We start from the raw sequence: 22,931 nt of genomic DNA on the forward strand, positions 1-22,931 counted from the left end.
ATGGCGTGGATTAAACAAAGGGGAACAACCGAAAAAAAGGTGGGGAAAATCCCGGGATCCGGAGGCGCGTTCAACAACGTGAGTGCTCGTTTAAGTGAAAACTAATCGGAATATACACTATATTTGTGTTGATTATTGACGTAATGAAAGGCGATTAACGTTAAGTTTTTATTTTTTATTGTATGTAATGAACAGTAAAATAATTTAATTTAGGATATAATATATTTAGAGCTATTTAATTATTAACAAACTTAAAATGCGGAAATCACAATACTTATAATTATAGGCCTAATTAATTTGAAATTCTTGAAATGGTCAAATCCCGTGATCCCTATATGTTTTAATACGATCCTAGCTGTTCTGAAAACTATATTCTTGAACTGGCCAATTCGCGGGATCCCTATATGTTTTAATACGATCCCCGATTTTCTGAAAACTATATAGTCTTTAACTGGTTAATTCCCGGGATCCAGGGCTTATGTTTGAATACGATCCCGGCTTATCTGAAAAATATCTTCTTAGACTTGTCAATTTCTGGGATCCCTATAATTTTTAATACGATCCCGGCTTTTCTTGCTGAATTGATAATTGTGTTTACTTTTTCTTATTGCATATTAGCACTCTTGATGCCCAATATACAACGACTTCCATTGCCATTACATGTACTTACAATATTAAATAAGATTTTGTGTGACATACTGAGGTCAATTAATTAACGCTTTTGTCTGTGAAAAATATACTTTATTTTTAAAGATTTTTTATAACTACTACAAATCAAACTTATTCAGAAATATGTACAGAAACATTCAAATGATAATAATAATTAATAATAACACGGATTTATTGTAATATAAATCCGTGATAATGATAATAATAATACACCGAGAGTAGGTGGTCGATTCCCGGGATTGCATATATATGTTTAATACGATCCCGGATCCCGGCTTTTCTATAGGCGATCCATGGATTTTGAGTTATTCCCTGCGGTCTGGAGACCGCAGGGTATTGGTACGCGTTTAACTTTTGAGGCATGGAGGAGCACGTGACCTGTTTTCGCCACAACAACACTTGGGACAAGACCTTTCAGTCGACCACACTAACCTTGACCTTCATCCATAAATGACCTTGACCTTCAAGGTTAAAAGTCCAATTTTTGCTTGTTCATGCTGTTATTGGCTGTAACTTTGTTATTTTTGAATGGATTGTCTTCAAACTTGAACATAATAATCTTCAAGGATATCCCTTGAAAATAACCAGCCAGACCTTGACTCATAAACCACTCATAAATGACCTTGACTTTGAAGGTCAAATTATTGAAATTTTCATTTTTTGGCTATTATTGGCTGTAACTTTGTTATTTTTGAATGGATTGTCTTCAAACTTGAACATAATTATCTTCAGGGATATCCCTTAAAAATAACTAGACAGACCTTGACCTTCACTCGTAAATGACCTTGACTATTTTTGAATGGATTGTCTTGAAACTTGAACATAATAATCTTCAAAGATAACTGTTAAAAATATACCGAAAGACCTTGACCTTCACTCATTAATGACATTGTCTTTGAAGGTCAAATTATTGACATTTTCATTGTTTTGGCGGTAACTGATTGTAACTATATTATAACAGAACATTCTTAAGGACCAGACCTTGTTGTTTATCAAACCATAATTTGCTTGGGCTCTTTAATGACCTTGACCTTGAAGGTTAAATTACTGAATTTTCTCAGATTTGTTCATTAAATGACCATAATTATATATTTATTGGTGTGTGTGTGTATATATATATATACATACATATCTATCATCATCATCAACAACAACAACAACAACAACAACGTGTTTCTATTTATAGAATTGCGTCATGTTTCTATTTATAGAATTGCGTTATGTTTCTATTTATAGAAATTGCGTCATGTTTCTATTGATAGAAATTGCGTCATGTTTCTATTTATAGAAATTGCGTCATGTTTCTATTTATAGAATTGCGTCATATTTCTTTATATAGAATTGCGTCATGTTTGTATTTATAGAAATTGCGTCAATTGCGTCATGTTTCTATTTATAGGAATTGCGTCAATTGCGTCATGTTTCTATTTATAGAAATTGCGTCATGTTTCTATTTATAGAAAATTGCGCAATGTTTCTATTTATAGAAATGGCGTCATGTTTCTATTGATAGAAATTGCGTCATGTTTCTATTTATAGAAATTGTGTCATGTTTCTATTTTTAGAAATTGCGTCATGTTTCTATTCATATATATATACTACATGTATATACAAAATAGATAAACAAAACTAATGTGACAAGACAGACCAACTAAATTTATAAAAAGGAAACGTTAAGGTATGTTCAAACCTTTCTATGTTTGCTTTTAGAAAAAGTAAAAAGTCGAGCGTTGCCCCCGCCTGGCGGTGGCTCTTGTTATAGTTTTATAGCAATTTGAACTTGTAACCGGGAGACTTTTCAATGAAAACAGCCATTTTTCACAAAATGCTCATGAAGTAATGGGTTAAATTAACCTCATTTTACGAGTCATTGACCACTCGACCCCTGGTAGTGCCGATAATCAGTTAATTAACTCGGTTAGAAAAAAGTCTCGCCAAATCAGGCAAATGTCCCCGTTATTCAGCCACATGCACCCTACCCCACGAAAATAAGAAGCACCCATTGACCCGGGAGTACGATACACTCAAGGGGCTTTGGTTACAATGAATCAGTAACTGGTGAATAACTTTGAATAACTACCGAAGATGATAATATTGAATGATATTGAATCAACGCAGATTAAACATAAAAGTTTCGCTACTAGGCTTACAAAGCGAAATGTGAGGGTGGAATAATAATTGATATATTGCAATACAATTGACCAGGGTTACACAAGAAATTTCCAATATTTCAGTATGTTTGCAATGACTAACACAATGTGTTTAACATTTAACTATTTTGTGACATCGTTAAGTAAAAAGTCGTTCTTACAAGAGAATAGATTTAAAAGAAACGACAATGTTCAATGAACATCGCGAAAATATGTTACATAGGCGTTATTGTGCCGTTAAATTATTGTTTCTAAATAAATTTTCCAATTGTCACGCTGTTATGGAATGTGTTCAATATGATTTTTATTTCCACTGATAATAACACCAAGTAAGTGATTATTAATTCTTCATTGCCGATATTATTTTACCAAATGTCTGAACACCACCTGAATTTCCGTTACCGAGGTTTTCCTCATTCGGATGAGCGCCATATTTGTTGAGGTAGTACAATACATTACACATTATTTAATAAGGTTACATTGGTGTTTTGGAATTGAGTTGATACTATGTTTAAGATTAAATAGAGACATTAGTAGCAATCAATATGATTTGTGTGAGAATAAATGGTAATAGAAGCTTGCAAAATACGTTTTCGCGACATGTTGTTAACAAAAATCTGAGTGCCCCGCAATTTTCCACCGAATTTGTGCGTAAGTAGGGTTTTTTCTGTTTGATGATTTGTGTACTAGATTTGTGTGTTATGGTATTTATCTGAAATAAAATGCTATGAATGTTGAATGATATGTTGAAAAAATTGTTCTAAGTTTTTAGTAAAATATTTGAATTGGGGTCAGCTCAGCCCTAAAACGTCACACGGCCCCCGAGTCAGCTCGGCCCTATTCCAACTCGGCACGGGTCAACTCGGCCCATTTTTCAATTTATTTTATATTCACTCTTTATTTTTGGAACCACATAATTAATATCATGACTTATTCATGCACCAATGTGGAAAGATGTTTTCTTAAATTATAGTTGCAGATGTTTTCTTTAATTATAATTGCATTTTTGGTAATGAAAGAGTTTTCAATGATTTGGGTTATAAAGACTAATATTAACAATCATTTGGACATTGAAAAATACATTGACCTTTACGAAAACCTAGCTAAACACCGTTTTCCGGTACGTTACCGATTTAGCTCTGGGGAATTACACCAAATGAAGTACATAACACAGTAACATGATATTGCTATTTTTCTATCATTATTTTAATTACCGTTTAAGGTGAAAAAATTGATGTATTTGGAAATTATCAATATTCTTTTTATATCTATTGGAAAATTAAATAAAATTAAAACAGACGTAGTGGAATCTTCCATAATAAATAAGGTTATTTTCTGCGTAAATTTGTGTATTTACTTTATTTTTTGTATGGAATTATTCATACAATGATATTTAATTATTTTCTTACAAATAAATAACAGTTTAATTTCAATTTAATTAAAAAAAGGCCGAAAATATCGAGTTCGCTATTACACTCCATTAAGTTATGTACAGAAAGTACTGGAAAACGACATTTAGCTAGGTTTTGGAATTAGTGAATTGCATGTTAATAAATGCATTATGTTGCTTTATGTCTATAAGATAATTAAAGAACAAACATTTAAAAATATTTTATATTATATAAATAAATAAACAAGTTTTTATTTCATATTTTATTGAAGATTACTTTACAAGCAAAAAGCATCAAAGGAAACACTGTATTATCATAATTTTTAACGAATCTGCAAGAATGAAATTATTAATTTTACAAATTTTTCTAAATCCAGAAGTACACTGCACATTTATATAATAACATATACCAGATATTAGTGATGTAAAATCGGTCGTCAAGCAGAATCGATAATCAAATTCAATCGGACTGGTCATTTGGATTCACAATCGGAGAATAATCAAAAGCTAGGCATTTTCGTAACATTTGTGCTCACAGCCTTGCATGACAGCATTATATAGTACAGTTTATTATGTATTTGAATAAATTCTTCTTAGTCATAAAGGAAAGACATACAGTGTAAATAGTGAAAAGTCTGGACAAAAACTATATTTTTAAACATGTTAATTTGTCGGTTATTGTTTTTTCTTAACGAAATATGTGGCTTAAAAGATTACACTCGTTACATTGCTAGTTACAATTGGGAAATAAATCCATGTATATCATTATATGTCTGTAGACTGTAAGAAAAAAAGTATAATGTTGTTGTTTAAAAAATTCAAACACAAACATGTTTAAACTTGCTCTTTAAATAGGGATTTTTTTATGCATTTTTTCAGCTACAAATAAGATTGTCATCATGAATAAAGACAGCTTCCACTGTCAAGGTAGAACTATTGTGATATGATTTATATGAATATGTTGGCTTTAAATGATTTCAGAGAAATCTCTTGACCTTAATATGGAAATTTTGAACAGCCATTTTGGGAATTTAAACATTGGAAATTGGGAATTTTAATGTCTATTTTCTATTGGGAACAGTACCGTTTTAGGGTAGTAGGGGCCTAGTTATATAAAGGGAAAAAAAACACTGAGTTTACTCACTTAACTGTTATCAATGTTCAACAAAATCTACATACAGTAACATAGCTTTAACTTTACACAACTTTACATTCCAGTTATGTCCAGTCCCATGAAATAATAATCAATTATTTTACATTCACTATTGATATTCGGCAACCTCGGACCAACTCATCAATTAATCAAGTTAACTCGATAATCGTTTCATCACTACCAGAATGATATATCTTTATTTTACTTTTAAAACAGCTTGCCTTGATAACATGCAAGTTATCATAAAAATTTAATATGTTTAATATGATTTTTTTTCAAAAGGCGCCATTGAAGTTGACCTCTGCCGAGTTGATCCGTGCCAAGTTGGTATTGGGCCTAGTAGTCCTATAAATATGACATCGTTTGAGATATTTTTGCTTCTGGGCAGGCTTGACCGACATAAACTTTAACAAGCCTGTAACGTCTAATATATTGGACTAAGGGCCTAGTTGACTCTTTTACCAAATATTAAGATAGTAGCCCTTAGTCTTAGATACTTTACAGTAGCCTTAAATTAAAACTGGCCTGGACTGTAGTTCCATAATACTGGTAAAACTATTTTAAGTGTCACTGAAATTGTTATTTCCACAGAATGGGATATTTGTTATAGGCCTAATGATCATCTGAACCAAAAATAAAGATCAATTTAAATCTATATTCGATAATCTCCCTTAGTGCTAGCATTACTATGAATGAGGCAAAGCTTCAAAGCGAGCTCTTTGACAGAAATCATAGGGCCATCCTTAAAAAAATGTTTGTTTGCAGTAACCCGACCGACTCACAAAATTTGCCCCTACTCAAAATTTTTTTTCATGGTCTGGATAAAAATTCTTTTTTTTTTTAATCAGAAAATTATGCCTTGTGCTTTGTTTTCGTTCTTTTAAAGGTTAATAGAAGAAATAAAAAAAATAAAGATCAATTTAAATCTATATTCGATAATCTCCCTTAGTGCTAGCATTACTATGAATGAGGCAAAGCTTCAAAGCGAGCTCTTTGACAGAAATCATAGTACATTATAATTTAAACCCATCGGTGGCTACACATTTCATGTTTTTAATACACATAGAACTGCACACTTTAGGCCGCACTCAACACAATTATCCACCGCCGATGGAATCGGGAGGGGGATATAGTTTTGGCGTTGTCCTTCCGTCCATCCGTCCGTCCGAATTTCGTTTCCGGAGTAGTTCTCTGCAACTACTGGCTGGAATTCAACGAAACTTTATGGGAATCATCAATATCAAGAGGAGATGCGCATATCGTCGGCTTGTTCCGGTCCGACCCTTTAACTCAGAGTTATGGCCCTTGATTAGTTATGTAGTATGCATAAAAAATCGTTTCCAGAGTAGTTCTCTGCAACTACTGGCTGGAATTCAACGAAACTTTATGGGAATCATCAATATCAAGAGGAGATGCGCATATCGTCGGCTTGTTCCGGTCAGACACTTTAACTCAGAGTTATGGCCCTTGATTAGTTATGCAGTATGCATATGGAGTAAAAATCGTTTCCGGAGTAGTTCTCTGCAACTACTGGCTGGAATTCAACGAAACTTTATGGGAACCTTCAATACCAAGAGGAGATGCGCATATCGTCGGCTAGTTCGGGTCAGACACTTTAACTCAAGAGTTAAGGCCCTTGATTAGTTATGCAATATGCATATGGAGTAAAAATCGTTTCCGGAGTAGTTCTCTGCAACTACTGGCTGGAATTCAACTAAACTTTATGGGAATCATCAATATCAAGAGGAGATGTGCATATCGTCGGCTTGTTCCGGTCAGACCCTTTAACTCAGAGTTATGGCCCTTGATTAGTTATGTAGTATGCATATAGAGTAAACATCGTTTCCCCACTACTTCTCTGCAACTACTGGCTGGAATTCAATGAAACTTTATGGGAACCTTCAATACCAAGAGGAGATGCGCATATCGTCGGCTTGTTCGGGTCAGACACTTTAACTCAGAGTTATGGCCCTTGATTAGTTATGCAGTATCCATATAGAAAATTATTTGTTTCCTCGCTACTTCTCTGCTACTACTGGCTGGAATTCAATGAAACTTTATGGGATATTAAGAGGAGATGTGCATATAGTCGCCTTGTTCCAGTCAGATACTTATAACTCAGATTTATGGCCCTTGATTAGTTATGTAGTATGCATACATCTCATTGGCATTTCCAGATTTTACTATTTAACACAGTTATGGCTCTGTTATTGCCCTGAATATTTATCAAGTTCAAAGAATATTACTGTTTATGCCATGATTAATATATAAATAAAGCCTTATGTCTTCAGTTGTTGTGTTAATAATAACCAGTACTCGGCGGGGGATATAAATTCAACGAATTTGCTTGTTTTATTTATTTTGACCTCCTTATAGTTATTAGTCCCCTACCGGTTTAACCGGAGGGGACTTTAGGTTTACCCTCCGTCCGTCTGTCTGTCTGTCCGTCTGTCTGTCTGTCAGTCCGTCAGTCCGTCCGTCCACAAAACTGGATCCCGCGATAACGTAAAAAGTACTGAAAATATTTTTATGAAACTTGATATATGGATAGATGGCAGTATGGAAATTATGCACGTCTTTTTTTTTTCTTCCTATGTTGAAAATTCTGGTTGCTATGGAAACAAATAGTCTGAAAATATGGCAAATTTAACACATAAACTGGATCCAGTGATAACTCAAAAAGTACTGAAAATATTTTTATGAAACTTGAAATATGGGTAGATGGCAGTCTGGAGATTATGCACAACTTTTTCTTTTCTTCCTATGTTGAAAATTCTGGTTGCTATGGCAACAAATAGCCTGAATTTCAAGATTTCTGATTTAAATTTTTCAGCTTTTTCACTATATCTTCTTTATTTCTTAAGGTGTTTACTTCAAACTTTAAATATAAGTTTCTGGTCATCAACCACATCATATGTGACAAGGTTTATAACTCTAGCACAAAAAATATCAGTATTACCTCCCTTGAACTTAGATTTTTTAGGGGAAAAATGTTGTCTTTTTTAAATAACTTCTTTATTTCCTAATGTATCTACTTCAAACTTCATATATATGTTTCTTATTATCACTCGACATTTTTGAGAAGGTTAAATACTCTAGCAAGACTATTTCCAGATTTATGTCCCCCTTGAACTTAGATTTTTTTCGAGAAACTGGTTTTTTCACTCCAACTTCTTCATTCCTTATAGGATTTACTTTAAAATCCCACATCGTAATAATATGACAAGGTTGTATAAACATAATTTCCTTACTAAGCATGGAAACTTAACACATTACTGTGATATAGACAAACTTATTTTATTATGTTTTGTGGTCGATATTTTCAAATACAGACTTCATCCTCAAATTCATTATAAATGGCAATACACAGGAGTGTATGACAATTAAAGAACTTTTTGAGGGACCGGTAGGGGACTACTGTATTGCCCGCAATACTATCAAATGCTTGTTTACATAGGTTGTTAGATGTCCAGCCAGAGCATGCCTTTTTCTTGTTTTAGAAAATGACCATAGGTATGTTAGATATACAAAGTTGTGTAAGTAAGACTAACTTTGTTTAAAATAGAGAGGATAGAATCTTAATTATGGCTAATTTGAATTTTATTTCTAAATACACGTATACAGTGATCAAAATAAGTATGGGCTATGATATGTTTACATGTATTGAAGAAATCAAAGATGGTCGGATACAAGATAAGTCATGCAAAGCAGGCTTAAAATATAAAAATTAAAATAAAGAAAATGTTGATTTTTATTAAATTTAATTTTATCTGAATACACTTAGCGACATTGTCATTTGAAATATGTATTCAAACAATATTTCATCCTTGATTCTGTTCTTGGTCAACACAAGCTATGTTTTTTTTCCGTCCTAAAGCATTTTGGTTCTGAACATATAGCTTTACTTTATTTTGTTCCCGTACTAAAATTTACATTTAAATTTTAATATTGTTTGATGGGGCTATATATGAATCACTTTGTCCGATCCTGTTCTGTCCCGTCCCTTTCCATTTTGGAAACCGTGATATTAACTTGAAACTTGTTTTGATACACTATTAAATAGAACACCATACAGCTAACTCCTTAAAATGTTACTTGTTAGTTCACTACCATGCGGTCGAGCCAACTTTTATTGATCAGACAGATGATCATACCTGCCACATAACAAAAGGCATTTTCAGTTTGCGCCCCTCCACTATGTAAATGTAAAATTAATATCAAATGTCAATCAAAACTAAACCATTGTGTGAACTATTCATTTTGTTAATTTTGTTGTCATATAATTATATGCAAGGTTCTCAATGACAGCAGGCTACAGGCCAAAATGACTGGCTGAAATCATCATTTGGCCTGTTTGGGGATGTGCTCCCTTCTGTTTGGGGGGTTTGAAGGGGGGCGGAAGAAACCAAGAAAATTTTGGACATGTGACAGGCTAAAAATGGCCTCGGGTGGATCGTAAGGTAACATGTAACCAACGAGGAAAAAAAGCCTTTTTCTCTAAGTTGCAGCACTTTCATATCAGTTTTGATGGAAAAAACAATGCAAAATAGTGATTTTTGGCAATTTTGAGACATTCCCCATTGCCAATGTTACAGGAAATTTAAGATTGGGCATGCTATTACATAGGCTATGGTCCAGTTTAAGATTGGGCATGCTATTACATAGGCTATGGTCCAGTCAACATTTGTGCCAAGTTTCATCAGTACTGAAGCATTTTTCATAGTTTCATAGCAGTTTGAACTTGTTACAGGAGGCTTTTCAATGAAAACGGCCATTTTCACAATATGGTCATGAAGGAAAGCCTTAAGGGTTAAAGAACTTCCTCCAAGCTTGGTGTTATTGGTCATTTCTTTGGCAGCTCTTGTTAATACTGTTGGATATGCAAAGTCAATTACAGGTGAAAGTTATAGTAAACAAGCTTTTGAGGAAACTCAAAGGTCCTAAAATAATGACATGTAATGACATTGCATCAGTTTCATGTTTTATATTTCCTCTCCAAATAAAATCAGGAGGAGGTGGGGGGAGTATTGAAAAGGGATCACTCCTTTCCAGGCTGTAATAAGCTTAAATTGTATGTATAGATTTTAATATCACTTGATACAAATGTTCACCACCATAAGATGTAGTGATTGTAATTCTTGATAACAGTGACACTTTAAATGAATGTCCAAATGTGGTAACGGCTATTGTTTAGGATTTTGATAGTTATTGTAATTTTTTTCTTTTTTTTTCAGGTTAACAATTCAATTTTAATGAAAGGTGGAAATGGAATATTGGTAATCCAGATGGTGAGATGGTTGAACCGGGGGCTACTGAAAGTATAGAAATATCAGACGACATTGATCAGCCAAAAGACTGTAAAGAAGAAACAGGAATGCTGTTAGGAAGAACTTCAGACAGTTATGATAAATGTGATGAATTTGATGATTTTGTTGATGGAGATGTAAGTACTAAGGTTGGTATGGATACAGATCATACAGATTGTGAAATAACTGGTATAATTGTGAAGACAGACGAAGGTACTGAGCAGAGTATTTCTGCAGATGTTATAGCACAGATCGACTTTGAAATTGCCAAGTCCTTAAAGGAAGCGTTTTCAAAAATTGGTGATTTTGGATTAAATAATAAATCTAAAGTTGGGAGCAACAGTTTCTTCCTTGATAATAAACTGCCACAGCATAGAAATGAAAAGCTATGGCAAAGGACCAGTGATGAGGTTAAAGGGTCTGACTTAACCTTATCTCAAATGACTAATATACGTAAAAAGACTACAAGTGATTTAAAGGAACTGAATGGGTGTTTTCAAGATGATCAAATTTCTTCATCAGTCAAGGACAGTTTTCTTCAAAGGAGCACCAAATGTGGGAATGATGCTCTAGAGTCTATATCATCTGAAGATGGTCATGCAGTTGACAATCATTCTGTTGATGTAGACCTACCTGATATTGTTAAAGAAGATTGTTCAACTGACAGAGGCGATAAACTGGAAGGTATGCATTTACACCTCAGGTTTTTAGCTTGACTATAGGAAGTATATGGAGAGCTGTCCTACTCACTCTGGCGTCCGCGTCCAGAAGTTTTGGTGCAGTAAAATATTTTTCACTATAACTTTTTCGTTTCTTGAGGTATCAACTTCAAACTTCAAATATATGTTCTTATCATCAACCTTATCATCAACCACATCTTATGTGACAAGGTTTATAACTCTAGCACCAATATTTTCAGATTTATCTCCCCTTGAACTTAGAATTTACCATAAAAAATACTATTTTTAGCTTGCTCATGGTGAGCTCTTGTGATCCCCCACCGTCCGTCACTGTGCGTCGTCAACAATTTCTTTAAACAACAACTTCTCAGAAACCAATGACTGCACAGTAACCAAACTTTACAGGAATGATCCTTGGGTGATCTCCTGCCAAAGTTGTTCAAATGGTTCCGGTCTGTTGCATAAGTAGGTCACGGGGCCAGAAAAGGAGTTTAAAAAATGCAAAATTAAAAAATCTTCTTGTCTGAAAGTACAAGGCTTAGAGCTTAGAATTTGGTATATAATATTATCTATAGGTCCTTTACTAAGGTTGTTCAAATTATAGCCCTGGGGTCAAAATTGCCCCCGCCCCAGGGGGTCATAGGTTTTTCTTATATGTATATAGTAAAAACTTAAAAATCTTCTTGTTTGAAGATACAAGGCTTAGAGCTTAAATATTTGGTATATAATATTATCTATAGGTCCTCTACCAAAGTTGTATATTATTGAAATCCCTCTATGCATGTAAATAACTTTGCACAAATGTTCACTAGTGTGAGGCGGAGTGTTGCATGCAAAATTTAGGTCCCTGCAGCCAAGGTCAAAGTCACACATAGAGGTAAAAATTCAGATAAAAATATAAAAATGTGTGTAGGGACCATTTAGTCATTATTTTTTGAGGGTTTGAAACTTTAATGGTCATTATCATGACTATTGGTGTGAAACATGTAATTTAGATTAATATATGCATGGTCAAGGTCACTTAAGATAATTGCCAAGGTCACTAAAGATGATAAAATAGAGAGATTTTGTCCAGAGCATATCTCCTACACATATGGAAGGATTCAATGAAACTTCATATAAATGTTCACCACTATGAGAAGCTGTGTCGCGTGCAGGCCTCTAGGTCAAAGGTCACACTTAGAGATCATAGAAAACTGCTTGTCCGGAGCAAAACTTCTACATACATTGAGGGATTTCAATATAACTTGGCACAAATGTTCACTATTGTGAGTGTCGAGCACAGAATTTAGGTCCCTGCGGCTAAGGTCAAGGTAACACAGGGGTCAAAGTTGAGATAAGAAAATCACTGGAGATGATAATATATCCAGATATTGCCCAAACCATATCTCCTATATGCATATCTATAATGCCCACATCTCTGTCAAAAGCTTCTGTGACGGGCGTATATTGCGACAATGATGCCCTTGTTTGGAACTGTTGTTCTCCCTTTGCAATAGCAACCTGCAGTAATGTTTTTACTCATGCATTATTTCAGATACAAATATGAACTTTTGGAAATCTGTTTTAGATTTAGATTTTATATCTGCTTTTGTTCAGAGATTACAATATTACTTGTTCCTTGTCATGGAGAGTTTTATATTCAGGTGAGCAATTTCTAGACCATCGTGGCCCTCTTGTTAAATAACCTTGCATTTATGTCTTCCACATCTGGCCTTCTTGTTAAAAAACCTTGCATTTATGTCTTCAATAACATGTCACGTCTAAGACCATTATCCTTACCTTCAAGTTCAAGGTCAAATTTATAGTTTGAAGGTACACATTTGTGTCCGCACTGTAACTTGTCATGCATTGAAAATCTTTAAAATAACTTGGTTCAAATGGCTCATATGTTACCACATCAAGACAGCATGTGGTGTCTAAGGCCCATGTCACTACCTAAAATGTCAAGGTCACACTTAGAGGTTGAGGTCTGGACTGTAACTTTGTCATGCATTGAAGGATTTTATAATAACTTGGCACAAATGTCTACCACATCAATATGACATGTTGTGTTTAAAGCCCATGTCACTACTAAAATGGTCAAGGTCATTCTTAGAGGTTGAAGGTACATATTCATCTATTGACTATAACTTTATCATACATTGAGGGATACAGTAAAAACTCTGAAAACCTGACCCTCTAAAAACCGGAATCCTCTGAAAACCGGACCATTTTATTTTCTCCCTATATGTTCATTGAAAAAAATCCTCTGAATACTGGAACCTCTGAATTCCAAAAACCGGACAAATTTCTATGGTTTCTAATGCTAAACATGCATAAAAAACCTCTGAAAACCGGACAGCAATTGAAAGTGTCAACTTTCTGTGTATTTTAATGTAGATCTAAACATAATCTCAACAGGTGACATGTTCAAATACCAGGTAATGGTCATCTCCTTTTATCTATGCAGGTATGAAAACACTTGTCAGTGTATTGTTAATTTCTTATTGTCAATTAAATTATAGCTCTTTTAATATATTTGTGTCTTTCCTGGTATAGATATGATTTTTATGCCACCGCAGCATCTGCGATGCGGTGGCATATAGAGATTCACCTGTGTGTGTGAGTTTGTTTGTTTGTGTGTGTGTTATATAGATTATATAGTGAACTTAAAAAATCTTCTTGTGAAAAACCACTAGTCCAATTTCAACCAAACTTGGCAGGATTCATCCTTGGGTGAAGGGCTTCCAAAGTTGTTCTAAGAATTTCATTCCATGCAGAAATCTGGTTGCCATGGCAACCAAAAGGAATTATAAGAATAAATTTAAAAAATCTTTTAAAGACCCAAAAGGCCTAGAGCTTAGATATTTTGCATAAGGCATTGTCTGGTAGACCTCTACCAAGATTGTTCAAATTATAGCCCTGGGGTCCAAATCGGCCCCACCCCGGGGGTCATTGATTTTCACTATATGTACATATAGTAAAAACTTAAAATACCCTTTTGTCTGAAGGTCCAGGGTTTGTGGTTTGATATTTTGTATGTGCTATTATCTACAGGACTGGTACTCTACCAAAGTTGTTCAAATTTTGCCTCTAGTGTCAAAATCAGCCCCACCCCAGGGGTCATAGGTTTTTCTTATATGTATATAGTAAAAACTAAAAAAATCATCTTCTCTAAATTCACAAAGGCTAGAGGTTAGATATTTTGCATGAAACATTGTGTAGTGAACCAAAATTAGCAAGATTGTACAAATTATAGCCCTGGTGTCAAAATTGGCCCCACCCTGGGGGTCATTGATTTTCAATATGTACATACAGTAAAAAATAAAAAAAACATATTGTCTGAAGGTACAAGGCTTAGAGCTTTAATATTTGTTATATGATATCATCTATAGGTAGTCTACCAAAATTGTTCAAATTTTGCCTCTAGTGTAAAAATTAGCCCCGCCCCAGGGGTCATAGGTTTTCCTCATATGTTGTATATAGTAAAAACTTAAAAAATCATCTTCTCTAAATTGACAACGGCTAGAGGTTAGATATTTTGCATGAAACATTTAGTAGTGAACCTCTAGCAAGATTGTACAAATTATAGCCCTGGGGTCAAAATTGGCCCCACCCCCGGGGGTCATTGATTTTCACTATGTACATATATTAAAAAAATCTTATTGTCTGAAGGTACACTGAGGCTTAGAGCTTTGATATTTGGTATATGATATCATCTATAGATACTCAGCCAAAGTTGTTCAAATTTTGCCTCTAGTGTCAAAACTAGCCCCGGCCAGGGGGTCATAGGTTTTCCTTACATGTATATAGTAAAAACTTTAAAAAAAATCATCTTGGCTAGAGGTGAGACATTTTGCATGGGGGTCAAAATTGGCCCCGCCCCTGGGGATCATTGATTTTCAGTCACTATGTCATAAAGTAAATCAAAGTGCTGCAGCACTGAATGCGACGGACATGCAACCGGAGAGACATTAAGCTTCTTTTAGAAAAAAAACAAAACAAAACACAAAATATATAACAGAGAAAATTTGTTCCATACTAGTTCGAGATTTGTAGAGCAATATATTTTGTGTCCCAAATTGATATAATTCAGATTTTCGATTTCAAGCACTTAAATACAGAATGAAATTTATGCCTAAAAACTCTGGTCAAACTTGTAAATCAGTGTCCTTATCGATTTATTCAAAGAAATGATATGTAAATAGAAAAAAAACTATCAACGAAATCTTTCTAGAATAAATCCAGGCAAATAAACTTCAAACATAATACATTATACATTTGAGAATGCTATTTAGAATTGCTTCGTGTTATATCATAGTAGGCATACAGACAATAAAATATAAGTCATTTGTATTTTTATTTCTCTTGGATATGTCTCATTAAAAAAAAAAATGGTTAAAATCATCAGCAATTAATAGTGTATTTCTTAGAATTTTTTTATTTACAAGGTAAAGATGTAGAGGCCAGATCGAGCACATCGTTTTTCTTTTAATTTAAATGTCACTTAAGCACTACAGTGTTTAGTTGTCCTTTTCAACTTCACACTAAATTCCATTTTCAACTAGTTTGCTTCTTACAATTGTATAGCATTTCTAAAAGTATTGCATTACAATCCGCTGGTTTATTAATTACATGTTTAATGTGTACTTCCTAATCGCCTGTCCAAAAATCAGAACAGGTGAAACAGAATCTATTTTTAGAATAGCGAAGGTTAACTCATATCATGACCTCGTAAAATATGTAAACAAACCACAAGAATCGGAAGTAGAACTGATATTATAAATTCCTTACCATGAAAGACTACATGGCGGTAAAGTGTCTTACATGCATTTTCGAAAATAGATATTTATACTAACCATTGTACTGTATCTAATATATTAATAACTGCTGAATATTCAGCTAAACCCGCGGTATGAGTCACGAAAATAGTTCTTCTTTTATTAATGCACGAGTTATCCTAGAGTCACGAAAAACTTTTGATTTGTTAATAATAATGTTTTGTTTAATGTAGAAATATTTATTTCCTACTAAAAATGTCTTGGAACTCAGAGGTTACACCTTTATTGTAGTATAATTTGCTGTCCTACTTTTTCGACAGCGGTAAATCGTTTCAGCAGTAATTTGCATATTGCGCAATAATACTACGGGACTACAACGTTTTTATCAATAATATACGTTCATATCTTAACTTGGATAACTTAATTTGAAATTGAAAAGGCTTAATATGGAAGACATTAAGATATCCAGACAAAGTATGGGAGTTTTGAAGGATCAAATTCATGTACTATTTCTTGGGCTGTTAATTGGTTTAGGACGCATTGCGCGATAGTAGCCAACGAAATCCCATGTGTAGATGACTTAGCTCTGAACGCGCCTGAGGGCGCGTCCGTCGCAAAAATTAAAAATCTTATTGTCTGAAGGTACTAATCTGATAATAACAGATAGGTAAGTGATCAATGCATTATGGCAGTCTGTATAGAAACAAAAAAAAATTGTGTTCCTACATTACTATTTAGTGTTGTATTTATGCGGTGGCATGGCATTTTTAGCTCACCTGAGCTTGCTCAGGGTGAGCTTTTAGGATCGGTGAATGTCCGTCGTCCGTCCACAATTGCTTGTGAACACTCTAGCAGTCGCATTTTTGCCTCAATCATCATCAAACTTGGTCAGGATGCTTATCTAGTTGAAAGCTCTGATGAGTTCGAACATGGCTCATCTCGGATGAAAAACTAGGTCACAAGAGCTAAAAATAGAAAAACCTTGTGAACACTCTAGAGGTCACATTTTTGACCCAATCATCATCAAACTTGGTCAGGATGTTTGTCTAGGTGATAGCTCGGATGAGTTCGAACATGGGTCATCTCGGATGAAAAAGTAGGTCACAGGAGCTATAAATAGAAAAACCTTGTGAACACTCTAGTGGTCACATTTTTGAACCAATCATCATCAAACTTGGTCAGAATGCTTGTCTAGTCAATAGCTCGGATGAGTTCGAACATGGGTCATCTCGGATGAAAAAGTAGGTCACAGGAGCTATAAATAGAAAAACCTTGTGAACACTCTAGTGGTCACATTTTTGACCAAATCATCATCAAACTTTGTCAGGATGCTTGTTTAGATAATAGCTTGGATGAGTTCGAATATGGGTTCTCGGATGAAAAACTAGGTCACAGGAGCTATAAATAGAAAAACCTTGTTAACACTCTAGCGGTCACATTTTTGCATCAATCATCATCAAACTTGGTCAGGATGCTTATCTAGTTGATAGCTTGGATGAGTTCGAACATGGGTCATCTCGGATGAAAAAGTAGGTCACCGGAGCTAAAAATAGAAAAACCTTGTGAACACTCTAGCGGTCACATTTTTGCATCAATCATCATCAAACTTGGTCAAGATGCTTGTCTAGGTGATAGCTCGGATGAGTTTGAACATGGGTCATCTCGGATGAAAAAGTAGGTCACCGGAGCTAAAAATAGAAAAACCTTGTTAACACTCTAGCGGTCACATTTTTGCATCAGTCATCATCAAACTTGGTCAAGATGCTTGTCTAGGTGATAGCTCGGATGACTTCGAACATGGGTCATCTCGGATGAAAAACTAGGTCACAGGAGCTAAAAATAGAAAAACCTTGTTAACACTCTAGTGGTCACAATTTTGACTCAATTGTCATCAAACTTGGTCAGGAAACTTGTCTAGGTCATTGCTGGGAATAAATCGAACATGGGACATCTCGGATGAAAAACTAGGTCACAGGAGCTAAAAATAGAAAAATCTTGTTAACACTCTAGTGGCTACTGTTGTGATCCAAATATTCTGTTAATTGGTCTGAAAGTTTGTTTTGATGATTTCTAAGTCAAGACCGAACATGGGTCATCTTGGATGAAAAACTAGGTCACACCGCCCAAATATGGAAAAACCTTGTTAACATTCTAGTGGTCACATTTTCGACTCAATTATCATCAAACTTGGTCAGGATGCTTGTCTAGGTAATTGCTTGGATGAGTTCGAAATCGCATGTGAAACTAGGTCACCGTAGCTAAAAATAGAAAAATCTTGTTAACACTCAAGTTGCTACTGTTTTGATCCAAGTATCCTGGAAATTGGTCTGAAAGTTTGTTTTGATGATTTCTAGGTCAAGTATGAATATGTGTCACCTGGGTAAAAAACTAGGTCGCACTGCTCAAATATGGATAATCCTTGTTAACACTGTAGTGGTCACATTTTTGACTCACCTGTCATGAGACTTGGTCAGAATGCTTGTCTAGGTAATTGTTTGGATGAGTTTGATAAGTCAGGTGAGTGATCTAGGGCCATCATGGCCCTCTTGTTTACAAATGCAATCTTGTTCAAAAATGTTTTTAATGTGTTATGTTTTTGTTTTTTTAATATAAAATGTCTAAAAGAGTTGGGAAACATTTTTTAAATAATTGCCGTTTTGCTTAAAATTTTGATCTTGAAGTTATCTTTGTTTTGATATCAATATATGCAAACATAGTAATACTAAATAAATTCCATTAATTACATATTCACAGCTTAATGAAAAAGATATTATGATATATTTCAGACAATGTGGTGTTTTAATTTCTGATTTTCTGTATTATATTCATGGATTTGCATAATAAAATTACATAGACATTTATTGCAAAAAGAAATTAAAATATGACTTGGACATAAGGGTTGAAAAGTAAATACAAAATGATTGAACAAAATCATTGTTCAAACACATCATAATTATCAATGTATGTATAAAACCTCTAAAAACCGGAATCCTCTGAAAACCGGACTTTTGGTCAAGTCCAGACAGGGTCCGGTTTTCAGAGATTTTACTGTATTATAAAATAACTTTGCACAAATATGTACATGAAATTATGTGTCACATGCAAAACCTGTGTCTTTACCTCAAAAGTCAAGGTCACACTTGGAGTTTATAGATTATTCTTTAAAGCTGCATGCCTTCAGATGAGCAAATGTATTTCAAGTAAATCAATATTGAGAAAAATACACTAAACTTTTAAGAAAGATAAAAACATTCAAGATCCAAGGTTATGTGCGGTTTAAGACTGATTTTGCAGTATTTTATCACCATATTTCTACTGTGTTACTAAGGCAGTAAGGGCTGTTTTTGCACATCTAGCTTGACCACTTTTTGTTAATTTTCGTGGATTGTATTAAAAGTGCCGATTTCAATATGTAAATTACTGTATTAATTCACCTCACAATATTTTACTTTTAAATACATTTCCAAAATTGTCATGTAATTAACATGAATCTGTGCTGCTTTGAATAATTGGGTTTACTCAGTTATTGAGAATATAAGGAAATGTAAGATATCTGATTGAATAACTTTACTGTTCTTTGTTTAACAGATGATGTTGTCTGGATTTGTTTCATCTGTGCAAAAGAGTTTGCTGATCAATCAAAGTTGATGTTACACCAAGAAATATGTGAGACGGATCGAAAAAGTTTAACAAAGGAGGACTTGCTCAAACCATCTCTACCTCCACAAGGTAGTCATCTGACCATCCCATCAACACTTTCAGAAACAAAATGTAATTGTCCACCACCTGTTCCTACGTTGTTGAGAAAAGTTGGTTCTAGTTTAAAGTCTTTACCTTTAGGAATACCTACAAAACGAAAAGAGAGGCAATCTCGAAAATTAGCAGACATATATATTCCACCATCCAGAAATGTGTACTTTGAATCTCTCGGCTTATATCCTACACCAAGTGTTGAGGCAATATGGAAGTCTCCAAGGAAGAGTGTTAGTGATGATGACTGTCAGATAATCGATCTTACAATGGAGGATGCTCCCCAAGCTGTACCATTGACACCACGTACCCGTTCAATGTTGTCACAGTTAAGCAGAGATGATAGTAATACTCGTAAACGTCAACTTAGTTTTTCAGAAAGTACACATCTGTCTAGGGTAAAAGAAGAGCCATCAGTTGAGAAGGAGCTGTCTGAGGATTCTGAATGTAGTATTGAAGAAAGTATACAAAGGCACAAAGTCCCATCAAAGTCAGCTATTCTTGGAATACCTCTGACATCTCCTCTTGGACAACGATTGAAGAAACACTGGAAATATGAAAACAAGGTACCCATTGTCAGTGATATTGAAAAGTTTTGTAAAACTGATGATGAAAACATTTTTCATTTGAACAAAGTTGAAAGAAAAAATCGAATGGTAGAAAAATTAAGAAATAGACCTCCCGCTCAATGTACATTCCGATTCACAAAGAAATATATCAACAAGTGGTTTCATTTGTACAAGTTTAATAAGGATGATAGACGGGAATTTGCTAAAAGATTAAAATTTGGCCTTGATAGAGATAGTAGATTAAAGCTGAAAAAAATGAAACCATGTAAGGTGGTTGTTGCAAGAGTCAGTAAGAAGGATGTAAAGTACTGGACAACTCCACGTTTGAAAGCCTTGCCTAAAAGAGCTTTTCCACAATTCAGCATGGCAAATGACTTTAATAGACAGTTCAGATTCAACCAGGTACAGTATGCAGCCTCTAACAATATTATAAGACCAGTGCAGGCACCAATGTACAACCAGTTCATACAACCTGTATCAGTTGTAAGACCAACACCACAATTACTTGTCCGCACAGTACCAATGGGTGGTCAAGGAATGCGTCTGCAGGTTTTACCAATTCAACAGACACAGCAGACCCAGCCTCTATTTCCACCTGCAAGGAGTGGTCTTGTACCAGTGGCTTCCCAAGCGACATCTAGGAGTCAGAAACGTAAACAGGTGTTTAATAATGTAAGGGAAGATGATGGAATGGTGATATGTTTGTCGTCTGATGATGAAGATGATATAGTCATCAAACCAGTACTAAAACCACAGTGTATATTACCCAGTATTGATACAGAAGAAATCAGGGACCATAGTAAGAGGAAGATAGGTCCAGCAAGTTTCATGCGTCGGCAGTCTAGAGACAGTACGTCTGCTTCAATAACTGACAAACCTAGTGCTCACTTTAACTTCATTCATTCCATGCCAGTGAATACAGGACAGCTTATACAGTACCCAAACACCGCCTCTGCTAGAGTGTTTGGACTAACTAATGCACATAATGCAACAGTTCCTCAAAAACCTGTGTCTAATTGCAATATGTCTCAGTTGAATGTGAATGATAATAAAGTATCAGTGGTTACCCATACTTCACAAAATGAACATCCACTAAAAGAATCTAGCCAGACTGTGCAATTAAATACTGATATAAATTTGGCTCATAATGAGTCTGTGCAAGGTGTAACTGATTATATGGATTATGAAGTGATATGTATTGATTCAGATGAAGATGGTGATTAATAAATTTTTCAGTGAGAATGAAAGTTCTCAAGTTTATCTTTGTCAAACAAAGAAAAAGTCATTCAAATTGTTGTACATAAGTATCAGATACCAGTATACCAGATGTACCTATATTTGTTCATTGAAAAATTGTGTATGTAAATTAAAGCTATATGATATTTTGAATAAATATGAACATTTGAGCAGTCTTTCATCAGGATTTATATTGACAGATTCTTAATTCACATATAAATGGAAAATTATTTATACATTGTATTAATAAAATAATAACTAAAAAAGCTAACACATATTTGTCAATGAATGACTTATGATAAAATTTCCTATGCTATAAAAGTTATTGGATTATATTAATGTAACAACGTGTCACAGTTGAATATTCCATTAAATCAAAATGAAGCTCTAATAATATACTGGACATGGAAAGTTAATATAAACAGGCAGCATTGTTACCCCCCAAGGGTGAGCATATAGTCGTCTGTCCTAAGCTTTTTCTTGTCCAGGAAATGACTCTGAAACAGCGAGAGGTATCAATATGAAGCTTTGTAAGTAGATAGATCTCATTGGGTAGATGTGCAGTGCACAAGAACCGTCACTCTGCCTCCCTTAATTTTGGAGTTATGGTCGTTTGTTCTATTTGAGTAGAAGTGCAACGCAAAGAACAGTAACTCTGCCTTTCATAAGTTTGGAATTTTTGAGCTTTGTCTTGGACATAACTCTGTGTCCAAAACCTATTCAGAGAGCATCACCCGGTTACAAGCGGCTCTTGTTAATTATAGGGAGGCAACTTTTGCCACTGTAAACACATAATCATACTGCAGCATTGAGGCGACTCTAGCCACAGTTCATTCAGTCACTAAATTTATACCCATCAGGCAGTATTGATATATCCCTACTCTGACCTTTCATTTGAATGACAATAGATTTAACCACAAACATTGACGTACTCTTTTGCTAACAAATACATTTATGTTATGGTGAAATACTTAATTGTATCCACTCATCTGATAATTGGACAGGCCGGGGAGGTAACTCTGTCCACAGTTAATTCATTTTCATCGCGCAGCATCATCAATTATGGTGAGGCAACTCTGGCCACTGTAAATTCATTCTTATTAGCCAGCATTGTCAGTTATAGTCAGTTAATTCTGGCCACTGTAAATTCTCGTGTCGCAGTAAATTCATTTTCATCACGACTGGTCACTGTAAATTTATGCCAATCGATTTTGACGATAGTAAATTCATAATCATACAGCAGCATTGTCAGTTATATGAGAAAA

General features: G+C 34.5%; 1 protein-coding gene across 5 annotated transcripts; it reads left to right on the top strand.

Annotated features, from left to right (window-relative positions):
• The first annotated feature begins 2,631 nt into the window (after positions 1–2,631).
• Positions 2,632–21,937, top strand: LOC132732504 (uncharacterized). 5 transcript variants are annotated; one of them, XM_060718944.1, is made up of 3 exons: positions 2,632–2,727; positions 10,597–11,352; positions 19,700–21,937. In XM_060718944.1, the coding sequence occupies exons 2-3, from the start codon at positions 10,656–10,658 to the stop codon at positions 21,652–21,654; spliced, it is 2,652 nt and encodes an 883-aa protein (XP_060574927.1). In that variant the 5' UTR covers positions 2,632–2,727; positions 10,597–10,655; the 3' UTR covers positions 21,655–21,937. The 5 variants fall into 5 exon arrangements, with proteins under 5 accessions (XP_060574927.1, XP_060574928.1, XP_060574925.1 ...); XM_060718945.1 differs by lacking the exon at positions 2,632–2,727 and adding an exon at positions 2,825–2,902; XM_060718942.1 differs by lacking the exon at positions 2,632–2,727 and adding an exon at positions 2,931–3,148.
• The last annotated feature ends 994 nt before the right edge of the window (positions 21,938–22,931 follow it).

Source organism: Ruditapes philippinarum, unplaced genomic scaffold (genome assembly GCF_026571515.1).
Source record: "Ruditapes philippinarum isolate M1 unplaced genomic scaffold, ASM2657151v2 ctg3980_1_1_1_1, whole genome shotgun sequence".
In the NCBI taxonomy this organism is placed as follows: domain Eukaryota; kingdom Metazoa; phylum Mollusca; class Bivalvia; order Venerida; family Veneridae; genus Ruditapes; species Ruditapes philippinarum.